At 40.4% G+C, this 21,157-nt stretch overlaps 1 protein-coding gene across 2 annotated transcripts in view; it reads left to right on the top strand.

Moving 5' to 3' along the window:
• Window positions 1–21,157, top strand: part of LDLRAD3 (low density lipoprotein receptor class A domain containing 3) — a 121,794-nt gene that overhangs the window by 61,054 nt on the left and 39,583 nt on the right. For both annotated transcript variants that reach the window (XM_065636856.1, XM_065636855.1), the window contains exons 3-4: window positions 5,809–5,934; window positions 8,804–8,938. In XM_065636856.1, the coding sequence (XP_065492928.1) occupies window positions 5,809–5,934; window positions 8,804–8,938 (261 nt within the window). The remainder of the gene's footprint in view (window positions 1–5,808; window positions 5,935–8,803; window positions 8,939–21,157) is intronic.

Here is a 21,157-nt window from a genome sequence, read left to right as displayed (position 1 = left end):
AAAACATTTTATGTCTTTGCTGCCCTATCTATGGAAAGAAAAATCACCTGCCCATCACAGAAGATCTGTTGAAACCTTCTAGTCCAGTTTTAAGTCCTTGTAGCCAAGTCAAGAATATCAGAATTGCTTTTAGAAAAATAGAATCATTTTGGTTGGAAGAGACCCTCAGGATCATCAAGTCCAACCATAACCTAACTGTAGCACTAAACCATGTTGCTAAGAACATCGTCTATACACCTTTTAAACACCTTCATGGATGGTGACTCCACCACTTCCCTGAGCAGCCTGTTCCAATGCTTCACAAGCCTTTTATACAAGGGGGTATCCATATACAGTATAAGGTTTTACGCAGTACGTGTCAAATCTAATTTTTTTTCCCCTGCTGTTTTTCATCTCTGCTGGGAAATAATAACATGGATTACACATTTTGAAAAATAGTGCTGTTTCACACATGCTGCCCTAAAGATAGAAAAATGTTTTCCTGTTAATGCTGTAGAGCTGTGCCTGCAAACTGTCACATCTTCCATAGAATGTACAACTCGTCCTGATGGGAAGCTGCCATTTTTTTAGAGCCTTAAAAGAAGGGGCTGGGAGGATTGGTTTCTGCATAGCATAAGGAGTGACTTCACACACTCACAGGTACAACTGCCAAAATAGTTTTCTTGACTTAAGCAAACCAGCTTGGGGGCAACATTTGGCAAGCTTATACTGTGGCCAGCAGTTTTCTACCACCATCTTCACCACTTGCTTCCCATTTGAATTGTAAGAGATAAGAAGAATATTTCAGTGAAGAGCAATTTCTTCCCATCGCTAGTGGAGTCAGAGGAGGCTCCTCCAGTGCATGGTGGTTCACCGATACCTCTTTCTGAAAATCATGGCAATTCCCTTTTGTGTAATTTAAATACAGGTTCATGTTAATGTTTCAGTTCTGGAGTGCTTCTGCCATGACTAGGTAACAAATGAAGAACAGAACTGGAATGAACCTTTTCTGCCATAGGTTGACAAATTGGTTGAATGTTGGTTTATTTGGGGTGGGTTTTGTACTTGCTGTATTTCTGCAATTGGATCCAGACGCATCTGGTATTTGTGTAGCCTTTCTTTAGATGCAGTTTTGTAAGTTGCTGTGTCATTTCTTGCTGTATTTCACATGTGTCCCTCAGTCCTTTCCTCTTCCCCTCCAACATGTGGTCTTTCAGTTTCTTAGGTTTGGGAGACCTGGGCTCAGGAGGACTTGCCAGTTCCTTTAAAAACAACCAACTTCTCCCTTTTCTTTAGCTGGTTATAACACAAAGGCACATAACACATTAGGTCAGATGATCCACACGTGTCTGTGTCCTTTTTCACTTCCCTTTTGTCATTTCCTGATATCCTGTTAATTTTTATTACCCTGAGCCCATTTCAGCCAAGTGTAACAGAATTACATAGATTGGAAAGATAATGTTGTCCTTTGAAAGCTTGTCAAGGCTGAAGTCACTTAAGGAACCAAATAGTAGCTGCTGTTAAATAAATGTAAAGCTTTTCACATACATATCTGCCTGAAAACTTGAGACCTGTGCAGTAAAAAGATACAATGAGCAAAGGAGAAGAAAAACCTTTTTTTGTAACAGCCATGTAATGGGCATAGGATTGCAGAGGAGTGCTGTGAATAGTGCAACAGGTGACTTGAACCTACTACAGGCAGTCGTGATCTTGGTATACATATCCGTTACTTGTGAGTGTGCCAAAAACCTGAAGAAAGTGGATAGTCCCTTCATGTTAAGGGTATCTCCAGAGATCATTGCAGAATAGGAAGGTATGTTTCTGTTCAGGAAGAAATGACTGTGCTTTCTATTGGAACTTTATGAGCAATGCCTAAACAACACTTGCTTGAAAACCTCAGAAAACTGTGCCAGAGGACAAAGGATGTCAAATTGAAAATAAAGCAGAAATTCCCCAGTGGAGTTCTCCACAGTCAGGAGACATGGCTTGGACTAAGCCATTAATGGTTTCTCATTTTTCCTACATTTATGCACAGCATATGAGAAATGCATTTTGCATCTGGAATTGGAACTTGAAAGACTGTGTTCTGTTTGGGCGTGAGACTTGTGTCTAATAAACAGCTAGCTGTGTGACTGAGGAATCACTATAGCATTTGAAATACTCTTTTATCTTTTCGGGGCATCTAATGTAAATGTAAGTTTGAATTAGGATTTTTTTATGTATATATCATGTCTGTTGCAAATACAGAGAACTGCATTTGGGATTTGTTTTTTCTTTCCCTCAGAATTTAAAAAAAATAAAAATCAATGCATTGTAAAAGGGAAACTTAGAGATAATTTGAAGGTGTTTAGTTTCTTGTTTGTTTTTGGTCTGTGGTAACTAGTATATGCTCTTTCGATAAACATTCTAATACAGAATTTTCTTGTTCGCTGGCTGCTGCCTCAAGAGGAGGAGATAGAAAAGATCTGGTGAGAAAATGTTGAACTAAACATTATATAATTATCTAAGTAGTACTTCCATTAAATTATTGCCCTGAATGTTTTCTCCCTCTTTTTGATGTGGTGTCAGGATGCTCTGAACAGAAGAAAGAGTGCGTTTTCCAGAAGCTTGACTTGGTTCCTGGTCATTCTAGCACCTTTTTCCTCCAGATGTGGTCAAACATTAAATATTGCTTATAGCTTTACTGCAGTAGCTATAGGTAAAGCACCAGATGTGCTTTGGGCCTTCTTGCCTTAGGGGCCAGGACAGCTGAGGTTGCTGTGGTGTGTGTGTTGTACCTGAAACAGAGCTCCTGCAGCATTTGCCACTGCTTGTAGCTCTGGTCAGGAAAGGGCAGGCACACGACTTCTGCTCTTCAGAGGGCCAGAGGCTCAGGTGTTGATGATTCTCAGTCTGTCTGAAAGAGTAGGGAGAAGAAGAGTAAGAAGAAGTAACTTTGAAGCCTTAATTTGGCAGGATTTTCAGAGATGGCAGAGGGCATCTCTGAATGTGATTTGCCACAAAATTTTAGAGTCTCAAATCAGACCCCAAATGTCTGAAGTAAAGCTGCTTGAAGAAATGGGACGCAGTAAATGTTAATAGGGGCAAAACCACAATTGCTTCCCCCTTTTCTTATTTCTTCTGCCTCTCCTCCTCTTGGAAGTGTTCTGGCTCAAAATACAAGTCTAAAAAAGGAAGCTGTCCAGATGCAGTCAATTTGGTCTAAGGAATGTAAATGCACTGCGTGGTTTCAAAAAGGTGTTAGCTTTCAGAAAAAGAAAACCAACATGTGAAGGCACTGGGCATCACTTCACATATGTGTGTTATTACCACACACTCCCAGCAGCAGCTTGGCTAGCTGGTTAGTGTGGTGAATATTGGTCAAATACAAATACAGACTGCTTGCTTTGATGGTGGTCTGGGAATCTGTTGCTGAGGTGTTTGTTTTGCTGCTTTTGTTTAAAGACTGGGAGTATGGTACTGCCTCAGACCTCTGGTTACTGAATTATTTAGCTGAGATCAGTCTGCCTCAAAACTCTAACACATAAGTTGCTGTTCAAAGTTGTGTGAAGAATTGCAGGGGCGTGGATATCTTGGCTGAGGGTTTCCATTTTCAGTAGTGTTAAACACAGCAGCTACTTCAGGGTAATTTATTACCTATTTTACTACAAAGTAATGGTTCAATTTTTTCCCCAGGTGGACCTTGGATACTCTTCAGAAAAAGTGGCAGTTGAATATGTGAAATTCAGTGATACATCCTATTTTACACTTCATAATTCTAACTGAAAACTACTGGTGTAATAAAGAAAAAAATATAAGAGAGGAACTGCAAGAATTTGCTGTCGGAGGTCACTAAATCAAGGGAGAGTTACTGTAGCTGTGGTTTAAGACAGTTTATATGTACTCTGCTGAATGATGGAAGAAGGCTTTGCTACAGCCGCACTTAGGTTTTAACCCTGGAAGTGAGGATTCCTTCCAAACTACTCCTGAAGCTGTTTGTCCCTGTCGGATATACCTTTTTTTTTGTCTGGACTCTGCTTGTCCCTGACCTTGTCCTGGCCTTATAAAACTGCACAGGTTGGCGTATCGATGTGCCGTATGGCTGCATAAAAAGACTGCCTGTTGCTGTGATCTCCAGATCTGTCACATCTCAAAACCTAGGAGTTGCACATGTGTCTTGTAGATTTGGCGTAGGAGTAGGAAACATTTACTCAAAAGGCCTACAAGTTATGGAGCTGGTTTTTTTTTCTGGTGTTCTCCCATCAGTGGTCTGTGCATGGTATTACTGTGTATTCACATTGCACCATACGCACCTTCCTGCAGTTACCAGCATGGTCTTCCTGCAGTGACTGGCTTTGCTTTAGAGTGGACTTTTTCTGAAGAGTTCAGCATTCTGTGATGTGGTCCATTGTGTCATGTGCTAATTTGAAAAAGCAAAAGGGAGAAAAAAATCTAATCACGTCTCATTGTTTTTTTTTACTTTGGGAGTTGCTTTGTTCTAGGCTGGTGATACCACAAGACTTAACTTGTGCTTGCCTTGAGCATTGTGGTGGAAGCATTTGCATCATTATAGCTGAGGGCAGTATTCTCTTCTTGCCATGAAGGGCTGCTGTACAGTGAAGTAAAAGAAGTAAAACATGTGAAGTACTTGAGATCATAACGAGATTCTGTAATCACAGAATCACAGAATCACAGAATGTTAGGGATTGGAAGGGACCTCGAAAGATCATCTAGTCCAATCCGCCTGCCAATCATTTGTTAAACACATTTTAATGCCATTGTTAGTATTTAGTGTTATATGAATAGCTGTACTGGTACTATGAAATAGATGTAGTTTCTGTCCTGAAGAACTGTATAATGGATGATGGACAGCAACAGATGTGATTCATATAACTCATGTTCCTTTTGCACCCAATTTTATATAAATCGTGCTGAATAAAGGCAGTGTTAATTATAGCATTTTCTTTTTTGAGCTTGATTTCTGAAGCCTGAAAAATACTTCGATGAAGGTCTCTTGTGTTTCTTATTCTCACAAAGATACTGATTCACTTGATATCTCTGCATTCCTCCTTTCCTCCTCCAGATGATCCTTACTCTTTGAATACTTTATTTGCCCAAGTTTGCCTCCAGATCTCAAATTCTCTGAACTTGCTGCTTGTCTCTGTTTACCTTGGACTCTTCAGGGTTTGGCTCCTCTGAGCAAGCAAGAGAAGCTTGGTGGTGTACAAAATTTAGACTGCTGCTGTTGTTTAGTGTTTGTGGACTCAATGTGACATATAGCTCCAGGTCGGGGGGGGCTGTGACTAGTCCAGCTAGACTTTTGGCTCTGAGGGTTGTTGCCTCCTTCCTGAGGACCTGCTTAGGTGTCTGTCTCCTGGACTTGTGCCTGGGGCACTGACATTTACAACAGATTTCCATGCAAAGAGGAAATAGTTGCTTTTGTTTTCTGTGAAGTATGACTCTCTATTTTAGTATTTTTCTTCCAGTGCTTCTAAGTTGGTCAAATTCACATGAGTCTTTAAGAGAAAGTTAGGAGTATCAAATTCACAAACTTGTACTCCAAAGTGTTGAGCAATTTAAATTTGAGAGGCCATTTGACTTGTTTTAAGTTTCAATGTTTCAATCATTCTGGAAATCATACTAATTGGAAACATTTCAGCCCAAGCAAGTGAAATCTCACAAAAAACTTAAACCAGTTGAAAGCAGGCCTTAGGGAGTTTGGAAGGCCCCTAACATCAGTGCCACTAGTGCTGCCCAGAGTACCCTAACCTATTCTGCTACAAAAGTATCTCTAACCTTTGTAAATTGTTTCCCTCATCTTTCCCTTCTTCTATCTATATCTTTTCCTAGCGAAAGCCAAGTCCAGATGCGGTGCCACATTCTTCCCCTGCGCTAGTGGGATCCACTGCATCATTGGCCGCTTCCAGTGCAACGGCTTCGAGGACTGTCCTGATGGCAGCGATGAGGAAAACTGCAGTAAGTGCGAGCCTGCTTTCGAGTGATGCCGCTTCTTTTTCTTTCAACTGATTAATACTGCTTAGAAAGGAAGCATTCACTGACCTTTAGTTTCTGAGTTAAATATTCTCCCTGTCATTTATGACCAGGATAATCCTTGTGCTTTTCACTTTGTAAATGACTTTCTCTTTTTTTTTTTTTTTAAGGTCCAACTCAGTTTTGTTTTGTATATAATGCCTATATGATACTTCAAGCCCCTTTGGAACTTTGAAATTAGATTTAAGCTGTATGTTTTCTATACAGGTTCTCTGTACTTAAACGTAACAAATTGGGCAAATATTAAGTATGACTTAAAATTGTTTAATTTTTATTTGTCTGTTTCTTGTCACTGAAGAATGACCTATTTGTTCATCAGCGCATTTAAGTTTGTCTGTTTATACATGTTCACCAAAAAAAAAAAAGCATATAAAGGGTTATTTAATGAAACAGGTTCTTGGAAGGAGAAGGAGGTTCTCAAAGTCAGACATGCATGCCAGTGCACTAGCTTGAGCTACTGTTCAGCAAGGAAGTCTCAGCAGAGAGATCAACTGAAGTACTACTGAACTTGCGCTAAACTCCCTGTGTGTGGCTGCACAGATCCATTTGTATCTCTAAGTCTTAAGAGGTGTATATCACAGCAGTAAGGAAAGGTTATGTTCGATCCAGCAGGTCTGTTGCTATTATCAGGAGCTGCTAAAAGCGTGGGTCTGTAGATGGAAGCTTGTGGCAAATACTTGCTCATTCTTTTGTTGGAGCATGCTGTATTTTTCCTTTTAATGAAATTTAAAGGCCAGGAGGAGGACAACAGACACCAGCTTTCAAAGATAACAAAAGGGGTGATCTTTACAGTGATCTGTCACTGTCTGCTTGTTGGAGGACCTGCCTTTCTCATTTTTGTGTTTTCCTCCACAGTATGAACATCTCTTAAGGTGCCATCTCTTGTTGGCGTAGAGAATCTGGTTTGGGCTCTGGGAGGACTGTGGCAGGGAGACAGCAGCTCTGCGTAGCAAGTGAAGCTAGAGAAAGAAGATTAAAGGTTAAGGAAATAACTTTGGGTTATGCTTAAACAAGTAGATTAAGAAGAAGTTTTGACGAAAGCACATAGAATATCCTTGAGGTGATGGACTGACAAGTGACAGGTCTCAACTGATAATGCACCAGCTTATGGAGTTGGTTATGAATGACATAATTTCCCATGAGCTTGTAGTGTGTAGCTGTGATGGGACCTTACAGCTGATAACATGCTGCTGGATCTCCCTGTTTCTCTATGCCATTTAAGGGTGCACTTGGTATTTTCTAGCATATACGAGTGTCTAGCTTATGTAGAGGAACAATACGGTAGGCCCTAAAGTGACCTGGAAAATCAACATGCTATGCAAGTGTGCAGCAGATTCAGACCAAAGGATGCTTAGCATGTTCATGATCTATGTGTTTTGGGGAGCTGGAGGAATTAAGAGTGTTTGTCCTATATACTGCAGGTTATATGCACGGCAGGCTTTAAAGTTCTTTTGTGTGTGTGTGGTTTTGTTTTGTAGATTTTTATTGTTTGTGGTTTTGTTTTGTAGATTTTTATTGTTGTTTGTGGTTTCGTTTGTTTGGGTTTTTTCTAAGACTCTTTAAAGCAGCTTTTACTTTAAGGAATAAAAAACAGAAAGCCAGTTATTATTTAGGAACTGTAATCCCCTTTGTTATTGTGGTAAAGAAGCACTTTGAAGCAGATAAGGCATATAAACGGCTTTTTTAAGTGGGAAAGTTGCTTTCCATTTCAGTCACTTCATTACCAAAAACTGGCAGGAGTTGAGGGAAGAGTGCCAAAAATTATTAAGGGACAGAGAGACTGATTTATGAGGAGATATTAAAACCTGCTAAATTATGCATATCTCAGCTAAGTGATGACTGTGTTGGAAGATGAGGCTATATACTGTGTATGAAGGGTGCAAACACTGTTCAGGGAGGGATTATGTAGTTACGTATGCTGGGCTGTAGCTAAGAGTAGAAGGATGAAATTAGAAAAGAGAAAACTGAGATGAGTATCAGGGAAACTTCCTTGATAGCGAGATGAATTGAAGCAGTGATGTAATTTGCTAGAAGTGGTGAAAACTACGCTGCAGGAAGCTTTAAATTAAACTAGACATAGCATCTTATAGCATAATTACAGCTGGGTTTGGCATGGGTGAGAAGACTGCTCTATCTAAATGAATCTACTTAAATACTATTCTCTTTTGCTCTGTATGCAATACTGGGCCTTATGTGAAAGAGCCTTCTGAGTGCTACTGTACTGTGCATATTACCTGTAAAAAGGAGTCGAAATTCAAAGACAGAGAGGTTGATAAATGTCAACATTGCTTTTGTATCAATTCAAAATAGTGAGGAGAATGGGGAATATAGAAAAAGACAGAAGCAGAGGTAAATAAACCACTGCCTGGCAGTTCTCAGCCAGGGTTGTTGGCTTATGAAACTTGAGCTAAACTGAGTTTGTCATAATGGAAAGCAACAGCCAGTGTTTATGGTAGGCAGTGATACCCTCCATATGTCTTCAGTGTGAGCAAATGCTAAGCACCAAACAGTCATTGTGATAGGGGCTCTCATGAAAGTGAACAGAACACTTATCACAACAGTGGGTGGACTAAATGTCTGTCAATTGTAACAAATCTTGCATGAATTAGAAATTTCAGTACTCTTTGTTTAGAGAGCCAAGGTTGGTTTTGTTGCCAAGTTACTCTCACATATTCAGCAAATTGACCAACTGTTGAGTTGTGACCTTTTATCGTTGATTGCTTTTAATGACTGTTTCACTGTCTGTCTGCATAAAAGAATTTATAATGAAAGATCTCACTTCCTCTGTTCGCAGCGGCAAATCCCTTGCTTTGCTCTACTGCCCGATTCCACTGTAAAAATGGTCTTTGCATTGATAAAAGCTTTGTGTGTGACAGTCAAAATAACTGTCAAGACAACAGTGATGAAGAAAGCTGCGAAAGCCCTCAAGGTAGGCACAGGGTTTTTATTCTATTCTGCAATATTATACCAACTCAAATTAACATGGAACAGGCTCAGTAAAAAAATGATTGTGTTGGCTTGCTGTGTATCAGCTAGAGCTGTGGTTTCCTAATTCTGCAGATAATGAGTATGAAACATGTAGAGTGTGTGTGCATACATTTCATTGTCAGTGCTCAGAAGACTGGTATCTTTTTCAGATTAATAAAAATGTACTTTGCAGAAGTGCTTATAATCTTTGATCCAGTGCTTCATGAAGTTGCTGGGAATCCATTTAGTGACTTCTATGATTTATGGATTGAACCCAGGGGGATCAATAATAAAACTTCAGTTTGAAGTAGTTCAGCAGTCTGCCGATTTACCAGATGAGTAAATCTGTGTAGGCTTGAAACTTTAGATCCTTATTGTTCAGTTACTTTCCAAAAGGTATGTTTCACTGCATGACAAGTCTACTGTGAAGTAATTTATTCCTATCCTTCCTTGTTTTTGTATTTAGGATGAGGACAGGGAAGAAAATTTTTTGTTTGAAAATTGTTGTGTATTGAGTCTTGTGAGAATCTCAAAATACAACCTCTGACTTTTTTTCTTTTTAACTTATGCTGTAAGTCTACATCTAGTGCTCCTCAGTTTTGTTTTCTGTAACTTAATACCACAGTATTTTATAAAACATGAAGTATGTAGAAATTACTTGAGGTTAACAAATTACCTGTATAGGGCATCAGCTGCTAAACATTTTAATGTCTGAGTTACTACCGAGAGTTTAACATGGTGCTAAATATTCTTGACAGCTCACAGAGGAAGAGGGAAAACATGCAACAGCAATGCCAACAAGATAGGGTTTATAGCAATGGTATATGATGATCTCTTCTGTGCCATTCCTAACCCATGAGCTCTTTCCTTTGGCTCCATATATAAGGACTGAAGGGGTCTGTTGCATTAAGATAATTAATTTAGCAGAAGTTAAGCCCTGGGCAAGGCGGCTAGGTTGAACTCATGAGTGATGCAAATAACCTCAAGTTGGCACTATGTCTTGATTGTGCTCAACGGCCAGTCTGGTGCACAGATGCACAAATAGTATAATATATACTATAGGCCTGGGTGCATTAGTGTTGAATTCGCACAATTAAGATTCACAAATAGTGCAGGCCAGTCGTGATCACTGAATCTTAACGCTGCAGAGATTCACAAATCGTATAATATGTGCGCTGCACAGATGCATGAATAGCGTAATATATACTATAGGTCTGGGTGCATTCAATGAGAAGTTTTCACCACTAGATCCACACATGATGAGTTTTATTAAAGCAACAGATGCAAGTTCTTCTAGATGCTGTTTATAAATACACTGTCTGCAAAAACATGCTTTAGTTGCAAAAATACACTTTAGTTGAAATAAGATCTTAGTTGCAATAAATAAGTATTGGTACCATATATATATAAATTCTAAGATGACTATATAGCGCTATTAATGTGATTACAAATACAAGCTTGAAGTCTAAACTTGGTATAACTTAGTGCACAAATCTTGCCCAAGAGCGTCTTCCTGAGGGCAGGCAAGATAGGCTCAGCCCATCAGCTGATCCCAAAAGTCCTATTATGCTGTTCCCTTGACTTCTTAGTGATGGTGTCTTCCCCCCCGCCTTCCTCTATTGTTAGGGTATTTTATACTATTTTCTACGTTTAGGTGGAGCTTGAGGGACTCTAGTCATACATACCTTTGTTATTTGTTGGTTTAGAAACCCTCGCTTTGATTTTTAAGGTAAAAACCTCACTACGCATGCTTGAAGATAGGCCAGAGGCGGGTACCCTTTGAGATGGAGGTATGTTTTGGTATTATAATGAGATTACAATGAGCAAAGTTCATCCATCAGACAAATTTCTGGCTCAGTAACAAGCATTTTGGATGGAAATGCATACTTACCCTTTTTAATTGACAGCAGCTATACCTTATCTTCAAAACTGACAGCAGCTATACCATCTGGTTATTGTGCCTGTGCCTTATTAGCAGGGCCCAGCCATGATACCTTCATATCAGTCCACCCCTCGTATCTTTTAATTGATACTACACTGAGCTTCCTGGGGCACTACCAATTAAGAATGCAGGCCAGGTGTGTGGGTTGAAATCACACAGAGCAGATTTCTTCCACTCTGCAGAGCTGCCTTACATGCTGAAGATGTGGATATAGATTTTTTTCTCAATAAGTGTATCCTTGGTATTTAGTTTCAATAATCATCCTGGTAACTAACATGCTTGCTGGGCTATATCACAGCCTGGGAACATAGCTCTGCTCAGATCAGAGCCTGGGAGAGGGATTCTGGCCTCCCCTACTCCCTGTCTTGGGGAGAGGAGGTGTGGGGGTGGTGAGGAAAGGGTGAGGGACTAGCATGTGTGTATTGCTGCTGCAGCAATTCCGCTGCCTGTGTGCTAAGGGCTGAATTATTTTTCACTGCAAGCCTAAGGCAGCCTAATAACATCAATGTGAGTGGTAAGGTTTCTTGTTGGGTTTCTTTTTTTTAAATTATTTTTTATTTGCTTCTGAAGTTGAAAGTAGCAGTGTTATTTTCCAAGGTTGGAATGACTGCTTCCTCTACAGATTAATTGGCTGGATTGATTCCAGGTTGTTTGTTGTCATGATAGTCTGCTTTTGGAAGTGACTGTCAGTCTCAGGAGAAGAAAAGAGCAGTATTTCATTAAGCCATTACTTTTATCTTTGGTCCTTCCACAAAAGTTAGATGAATAGGAACGTTAAGCAAAGAAATTATCTCTTATTCTATGCATGAAAGAGCTCCAAACAAGGAAGAAGGAACTCGCTCTCATATTAGGACCAGAGCAGCAATGGTTTGTGGGCTTTTTTATTTAAAAAAGGAGTCCAAGTACAGGGGTGGAAATGGGCGTTCTCAAAGTGAAATGCTGGTTGTGGGGAGTGTGATTGCCTTTGCCCCTTGGCAGCTCAGAGCCTCCCTACATTGCTGTTTCACCATCTGTAAGTGGATGATGCTCGTGTACCGTCTTTCAAAGTGACAACCGCATAATATCTTCAACTTCCCTTCTGAATGCAAATGACAATTCCTTCTGGAGTTCACAGCTATGGGTATGTCTGTCCTGGCTTCCAAACACACTGCCTGCTTAGAATTAGAGGCTACCCTGGACAGTCTTTCATTTCTCACAGTTCTTTCTACAGCAGCTCTAATTACTGTAATTACAATGAGTTTCTTTTTAATACAGTATCCAAGAATCCTGGTCATAGAATCATAGAACAGTTGGGGTTGGAAGGGACCTTCAGAGGCCATCTAGTCCAACTCCCCTGCAATGAGCAGTGACATCTTCAACTAGATCAGGTTGCTCAGAGCCCTGTCCAGCCTGGCCTTGAATGTTTCCAGGGATGGGGCAGCTACCACCTCTCTGGGCAACCTGTTCCAGTATTTTACCACCCTCGTTGTAAAAAAATTCCTTCCTGATGTCTAGCCTGAATCTCCCTGCTTTTAGTTTAGAACCGTCACCCCTTTTCCTATCGCAACAGCTCCTGCTAAAAAGTCTGTCCCCATCTTTCTTATATGCCCCTACTAAGTACTGAAAGGTCACAATAAGGTCAATAAGGTCTCCCTGAAGCCTTCTCTTCTCCAGGCTGAACAACCGCAACTCTCTCAGCCTGTCCTCATAGGAGAGGCGTTCCATCCTTCTGATCAGCTTCATGTCCCTCCTCTGGCCCCTCTCCAACAGGTCCATGTCTTTCCTGTACTGAGGGCTCCAGAGCTGGATGCTGTGCTACAGGTGCAGTCTCACCAGAGCAGAGTAGATGGGCAGAATCACCTCCCTTGACCTGCTGGCCACATTTCTTTTGATGCAGCCCAAGACACAATTGGCCTTCTGGGCTGCAAGCGCACATTGCTGGCTCGTGTCCAGTCTTCCATCCCCCAGCACCCCCACAGGGCTGCTCTCAGTCCCTTCATACCCCAGCCTGTATGGCTACCGGGGGCTGCCCTGACCGAGGTGCAGGGCCTTGCACCTGGCCTTGTTGCACCTGATGATGTTCACATGGGCCCACTTCTCTTTTGTCCGGATCCCTCTGGATGGTGTGTCCCTGAGGCATGTCAACAGCACAGCAGAGCTTGGTGTCATCCGCACACTTGCTGAGGATGTACTTCAGTCTCACTGTCGATGTAATTGATAAAGATATTAAATAATACTGGTCCCAGTACAGACCCCTGAGGGACACCACTTGTCACCAGTGTCTATCCAGACATTGTGCCATTGACCACTATTCTCTGGGTACTTACAGACAGAGCAAAGCAAATCTTATGGTTGAACTTGATCTTAAGGGCTTCTTCCAACCAGAATTATTCTGTGATTCTATAAAATTAAGATAGAGGGTTTTCTTCCCACTAGCGATGTTATCATGTGGAATGTGATAGCTGTAATTCAGTGCAATTGAGTGTAGTCTGACATGAGAGGCATATGAGATTGCCCTCATATGCTATTTTTCTATCTAAAAATGTGTTGATTTATAAATCACTAAGCTTCTAAAACACTGTATGATAGTGTCATCAACAGTTAACAGATGGGGAAGAGGGGACATAGATCAGCTAAACAAAATGCTCTCAGATTGACATCCTGGTTGGTAGCAGTAGAGCTTCATCCGTGCTTGCCTGCTTCAGGGTTATGTCATGAGACTTAATAAATGTTTGCAAGCTGTTTTGAGATACTATGATAACATGTGGAATAGAAATGTGAATTATTAATTGATACTTTGCTCTCCTCCTGCTCTTGGGTATACTGACAAGTGTTTTAAATTGACACCTCTTCCTACCCTTTATGAACTTCAAAGGCCTCCTTTTATCCTGCTGCCATTATTGGAAAGCTCCAGTAGCATAGGGGTTTGGTTTGTGTCAGATACTCCTCCATGCATTAAGATAAAGAATGGTCACTGCAGGCTAGGAAAAAAGTAATGTGACCACCTATTGAAAAATGTATTGACCCAGCTTTGACATGAAACACTTCAAAATGTGCTGACTTTGATGAATAATAGGTTTGGTAGCATGCTGCAATTTCAGATGAGCCTGAAAGCATGGGTTTAGAAAGATTAATTTTAGTCATAACTAGAGGTGGACTCATTTGAGAGGAGGGAGACAGAGGCCCCAGGATTTAGTTGTGAAAATGGGAAGAAGGTCAGGTTTTTGAGAACAAATTCCCATCTTCTTTTCTCCTTAGGAGTTGTAACTGAGTGTTGCACATTTTACAAAGGTTTGCATGTCATGGGGGAAGTGTCAGTTTAAAAACTTAAACAGTGACAATCTGGCAGCAAGTCAAATAATTCCTCTCTATTTCCTGCCAGTAATTATTTGTAGCTCTGGTAACTGCCATGGTAAACTTGAGACCTGTTCCTTTAATCCCACCCCAGCTATACTTTGGTCATCTCCAGTTTCTGGCATTGAAGTAGTACGGCCAGATGTTTCCCTTAGTATGTGCCTGAGTTTTGGGATTGGCTGGAGGATATATCTGCTTGGATTATCCACACAAGGCACATAGGTGAATTGCTCTTCCTAGGGCGTTATTCCAGTTTTAACAACACTTGCAGCAACTGGAAATTTCTGCTTCTCAATCCAGGAAAGTTCCTCTCCCACGTACATGTTTTTCTCTTATTACTTTAAGATCTCTCCCTGTGCCTCAAATTAGCTACAGTGCTGAACCTTCACAGCAGCTGCTTTGGGTGTGCTCCTCAAGCCTGCCTGTCACGGGGGGTGGAATTTCCTGCTCTCCGACAGGTATCCACTCAACTGGAAGCAAATTCCTCTTTCTTAATATTTTTGAACAACCATGTAAATTTGTTCGGCTCCAGGACTGTATTTGATTTATTCTCTTAATTTTTATTCTTCACAGGACTTCTTCCTTTAGTTTCTCCTCTATTTTGTACTTTTAGTATAGAAAGCTTTAACACCAACAAAAGCATACCGGACATTTTAATTCAAACTCCTTTTACTTTCAAGGCCTTTTTCTTCCTTCCGAGTTTGCTAAATACCTTTATTAACTTTAACCCCATTGCCTAGGAAAGAAGATTTTGTTGCTGCAAGTCTATATTCACTCTGATGAGTGCTGTAGAGAGGTGCTCTTGGCTTCAGTAACATTCCTACAATTCTAGGTCTGCAATTGTTAGTCAGCAGTACTGTTGTGGTCAAGTTATAAACCAAATGTTTTGCAAGTGTCCTGAAGTCGATTCATGCCCTGTGTTTCTACAGTGTATTTGCTAATGCCCATTGTTGCATGTGAATACCTCCTTTTGCATGCCCATTGCATGTGAATACCTCCTTTTTTAATTTTGCATATTTTCTCATTGAATTTGCATTAGAATTTTTATATACCTCAGTATCCTGTAATAAAACAGATTTAGAAGCATGCACAGTTGTCAGTTGCCTGTATAAAAATTGGCAGCATATTAAAAATTGAAAAATCTGACCCTGTGTCAAGCAAGTGGAAAACAGTTCAAAAGGTTGACTTACTAAAATTGGTTTTTAAGTGATAATGTAAATTCTGTAATGATAATTTCTGTGGATTTAGGTGAGAGTGAGTTGAGCTTGGATGGGACTGGCTGTAATGGTGAACACTGGTTCATTGCTGGTGTTTGCACAATTGAGTTGCAGTATAAAGTGGGTTTTAGAACTGGGCCAGGCATACTAGTATAATATACTAATATACTAATATAATTTTAATGAAATACCACAAAACCTAATTTATGAAACACAAATAGCTCCCAGAGCATTCCACTCTGTATGGAGTTTGTAACCAGCCCTTTGCATGTGGCAAATTGAAATTCTGAAATTCCCAAATGTTGTGGTACCACTTAGACATCCCAATGCTTTGTAGTCTGATCCTGGCTGCATACATTTCCTTTTATTGAGTCTCTCTTTGACTCATTATTGACTCAGTCTGTAAACCGAAGCTCAACTTGCAATTACTGTGCATCAGCTTAGCCCAGATTCAGTCTACAGCAGAAATTTAATACTCAGATGTAGACAAAATAGAAGCATAAACTTAAGGAAGGATACAAATAAAATGTCACTGAATGTTTTATTAAATGAAGGCTTTGCCTGAGCATATTTAGCTCTCTAATATCCCTGTTTTATAACACTTGCTAGATGAAAATGTTTTTGTCAGCTGTGAGTTTCTTCTTTCCTGTTCCTCCATGCCCTAATTAAGTCCAGGCTTCCTCTTCTTTCCCTTTTTCTCTCCTCATAAGATGATTCATTTGAGAGGGTTCTTGTCAAGAAAAAAATCGTTCCATCTGCAGGGAGGCTAAAAGGTAAGGTGAGCTACAGTAGGCAGATGTTCATATTAGCTGGTATGATATTTCAGATGACAAGTAAGTTCACCTATGCACTTATTTCGACAGCTTCTGGATGGACTTTATAGTCCCTGCTGTCTCCTAGGCCAGTCTGTCAGTAGTAAAATTGGTTACTGGTCACTTCCTTTCAACAGGAGATAATAACAGAGGCATTATTGTAGATGGTCCCAGACTCATTCAGAAGCATGGTAACTTTTGAATGGGACCGAGAGAGGAATTCTTACTTCACTAAGCATTGAGGCTTTGCAATTATAGTAGTGTAAAATAGATGTGGGGATCTCAAGGAGAGGTCCAAGCAGCTGGTACAAGTGGATTTGAGTCACTACATCTTGCAGCTCCCTCAGCTTGTGTAGAAGCTAGGGTTTCATTGCAGAACAGACACATGTCCTTTCTTGTGGATCAGCATGTTGCTCCTGCAAGCACTTTGGCCTAGCACTTTGGCAGAATAATAATAGACATGTTGCCAAAATGTTAGGCTACCACCATTTGGAGAGCAGCTGTTCTATTAAGAGGAACTATAATGTGGTAATAGAGAAGCAATTACTTCAGATCTTCAAATGGACAATGAACTTACTTAAAAGGATGTTTGTGTTCTGCCGCTTCACCTGATCTCCTGTTCAGCCCAGCTTTGATGGCTTGAAGCTCAAAGCAGTTATCAGCAGATGATGCCTTGGCTAGTGTAGAAATTAATTTTATAACTGAGGTCAAATCTTAGTCAAGGTGGTGTATCACTGGAGGCTCACGGTATTTTGTCAACTGCTCTAGTAGGGAAAAAAAGGAAGAAAAGGAGGATTTAGCAACAATCAGCTTGCCCTGAAAGCAAAGCAATTCCTTGAAGATATTATAGTAAGGACAGGGAACTGACTTTCTGTCTCCAGCTCGTATTATGCCTGTTCTATAGGCAGACATATTTCAGAATGCTGATGGTAGCCTTCACATGATAGCTTACTCCCATGATAGAAGTGCCATTCTTACAGGAGTGCCTTATTGGACTCTTGCTGTAATTCCATGATTTTTTTCATTTTTGGTTGCTGGGATTGAAATTGCACTTCTCTAGCTAGTTACAAAAACAGTACCTGTACATAGTAACCATATATCAGCTACTTTCAGCCAGTGGCTGATGAGGGGAGCTGGGAATTGAGACTGTAAATGGCATGTTCTTTTTCTCACCTGTGCAGAAATGAAATATGAGGTCTTAACTATTGTGTCCAGATATTTTTACCTTCACTTTGTGGCATTTATGCCTAATTAACAGTTTCAGAAAAAGCTGATGACAGGCATATCCAGTTTATTTGCCTGTGCTTCAAAACTTCAAGAACAGGTTATAAAATGTCATGCTAGAGGAAGAGAAGTTTAAAATAAAGGACATTCTTTTTCCCTGTGGTTCTTGAGGCTAATTAAATTCTCTTGAGCTCTCATTAATAAAAATCAATTACTTTCAAAACCATTTTCCACAAGTTTATAACAGCTGTAGGTATTTGAAATATACCATATGTCTTGGTATGTCATGCCATGTCCTGGCTGCCGAATTGCATTAACTTTTCATAGATGTCAGTGTCATTTAATTGTGCAGAAGGCTCTGTTGCTGGACTGTAGGTGCCAGCCCCCAGTCTTTTTGCTGTCAATGGAGGGAATCCAAATACAAGGCACAGATGTTAATCATTGACTTGCTGTAAAACCAAATCAATTCCAGGTAAGGTCACCGAGTGCTTTTTCTACAGTTATTATAGAAAAAGGCTATAGAGTTTGTATTTAAAATGAAACTTTAATTTTTGTTAGTACAGTTTCAGTACTGACACAACCTGTTTTTTGTTGGAAGATGGTAGTTGTCATAGCAAATGTGTCAGGGAGGAGCCACAGCAAAGGTTTCCTGGGTTAAGTACTAAGAACTACTGAGAAAGCCTGCTGCTACATTCAGCAGCTTGCACAGGGATGTGGACAGAGAGTGCAAGAGTTTTCCTTTCTTGCTCTTTAGGAGCTGAGTTGTTCTTTTTGTGCAGCAGTGGAATTCAACAGAAGACCAGTTTTGCTGCTCAGACCTGTGCGAGTGGGAGAAGCAAATCCCAGCATCTCGTGTGTCAGACTTTGGGGTAGGTTTTTTATTTTGCTTTGTTTTGATTTTCCCTGCAGCTGCTATCAGTAAAGTTGAAAGATGTGGCTCCTAAAAGTCAGACTGCAACTCTATCCCTTCTGAAACTAGTTTTGCACACACTTAAAATCTGTATCTTTTCACAACTTCAGTTGTATCTGGGAATAATTTGTGATGTGAGCTCTGTCAAAGCTTGTATATATGTTCTTACTTAAATGTAAAGCCACAAGCAAAGCCAACATGACCATTTCTCTATTCGGATGTTGTAGCAGTTTAATAAATAATCAATTATGTAATCGACCTAAAGCAGCATGTTTTCAGTGGAGACAGTCCTCTGGCACAGGGTTACCAAGATCTGTTGAAAAGTTTTACTGACATCTGCTCAACAAGAATAAATGCAACAACTCCAGGTCAGCCAGATGTTTCTGTAGCTAGAAGCTGTGCTGGTGCAATGCACTTGACTCATGGGAAGGAGAGCAGCTAGAAATGCAGGGTTGCCCTCAGAAATGTAGGCAACCCCGTGTATGTGTGACGTTGATAGGTCTGGGCAGTTTGTGTCCATTTTTTTGAGAAATCCTTGCTTAGGGTAATTCTGGTTTTTCTGTAAGTGGTTTTACCATGCTGGCATAGCTATGATTTTATTCTGCCTTACAGAAAATAAGATTTTATATCATCTTTATATCATCTCTTACAGGAGAAATAAGGGTATGGAAAACCGAAACTGAATTTGGGGGGGATACCTCACAACTGAGGTGGTATTAACATTACAATGTGTGTACCAGACCTCACTAATGTCTTCATGCCCTCTCTTTCCAAATACTGGTCCCAGCCAGGTCACGAGGAGGGTTAACTTTCTGCAGCTGAAGCAAATGTCATTTGTTTCACTATTGCAGGTCACAATTTGCTATACCAGTGTGCAGTGTTCACTGTGGAGCACAAATTGTTTCAGCATGATTTTTAAAACCCAAGAAAGTTGCCAGCCAGGGTTCCAGAGGAAGGTATTTTATATAGTGCTTGATCTAAAACTAGCAAGTGAAACTTGATAAGCAAGAGTATTGCCACAAAAAATAAAGTTTCTTGCTAGGCTTTAGATTAAGCTGAGATTGATCCTCAGCCAAGCATTTCAGTACCTGTAAATCTGTGAAGGATGAGGGTGTTGAATACCAAACTTTCAAGGCTTCATTTATTCTAATAGCATTATTGCACCACAGTAAATGCAGTGATTACCAACTAGTTCTTAAGTGGAAGTAATTTTGAGGAGCTGGTGTACTAAAACCTGTGGGAATTAAAAACTAGCTTGTTCCATTTGTTCAACTGTTTATTCTTAGGTCATCATTTCACTTTGCCTCCTACATGCTGAATAGCTAACAAACAACAACCTCGTTTTACTCATGGGTGTCCAGGAAAATGCTTTTAGACTTTTTGAGACAAGTTTTTCCCTGGTGCTCATGATTTACCCTCTATAGGAGAAGACTTAGGACTGTCATTCTACAGAACAAGTTCTAGAGCTGAAAGTTTTCTTCGAGAAAGGTTTTCTGAAATAAAACTTGAACTATTGTGTCAATTAACTTTGAAGTCCCTGGTGGCTGGAGCCTTGCTGGCTGGCTTGCAAGGAGGCGGTTTGGACTTGGCTTGAGGGAATGGGATAATTACGTGCAATTAAATGAAGCTCTGCAAGGTATTCAGCACTGATGCTTGTAAGAACCTGTAGATATAGGAATATTGTACGGGAAAGAGAATGTCCTTACAGTAACTAACTAACTTGCTGTCAAATTTAATTTTCTTTTTTCACACTCTAGAAACAGAAAACAACAATCATGTGACTTCAGGAAAGCAATGCTGTGGGGGAAGTTATATCTTTGTTTAATAACTGAACGACTGAGATCAAGCAAGAAAAGGCAGATGAGAAGGTTATGTGTTCTGTTCAAAAGCTAACAAATTCCAGGCTGAATTTTTTCTGCTGTTTTTGCTTGCTATTAATGCCAAATTTGTCTGACCAGATTAGAACAGGTATGTTGGTGATCGGTTAGATAGAGAGGTTCTTCAGAGATGGTCTCAGACAGCAGGGTGGCTACAGCAGTTATGAGAGGACCAAAGCAGTGAGCAGAACCTGGCTTGCAAACGGGGTGGAGGTCATTGGTAGAGACTTAAGCCATGTTCCCACTTTTTTTTTTCCCATTTTTTTTGTGAAAGGATCACTTGGCCATAGTCTTGTAATTTCTATTGTGTGGGAGCCAGCTCGTATAATTTAGACTGAGACAGTGGTAAGCTTCTGCTCTTACAGTTGGTTTTGTGGTGAATCAGCTGCCAAGGTTTACATTCCTGAGCCCAAATTCTTGCTCTTCCCGTTGAACTTGCAACACAAGTGTGATTGAATCACCGAGTGTTTGCAGAAGCCACTGCTGGTCTCTCCCTTGTTTTCCAGACCGCCTTTTCCATCACCTCTTGATACGTAAATCCCAGAGAGTCAATGATTCATTGGCAGCCACGTGAGATCAGATTCTAGTCATGACTGATAATTGCAAGAAAATATCCAGAGAGTACCTTCCTGGCCAAGGTGGACGTAATTCAAGACTCCATGTGGAAAGGAGCACTGGCTGGAGGTGCCTGAGGAAACGTGAAGAAGTGGTATTGTGAGCTTGCGTATAGGAGAGAGATCGCAGCATGATGCCTTTTCAAGCTATATGGCCCGTCTGAGGTGAAAGCCAAGCAACATGGAAGACCACTGTGAAATGAGTTAACCTTCAAATAATGAATTTCCCAGGAAGGTACAGGACTGCTTTCA

Source organism: Caloenas nicobarica, chromosome 5 (assembly GCF_036013445.1).
Source record: "Caloenas nicobarica isolate bCalNic1 chromosome 5, bCalNic1.hap1, whole genome shotgun sequence".
Lineage (NCBI taxonomy): Eukaryota > Metazoa > Chordata > Aves > Columbiformes > Columbidae > Caloenas > Caloenas nicobarica.
This window is presented reverse-complemented; position numbering and strand designations above follow the sequence as displayed.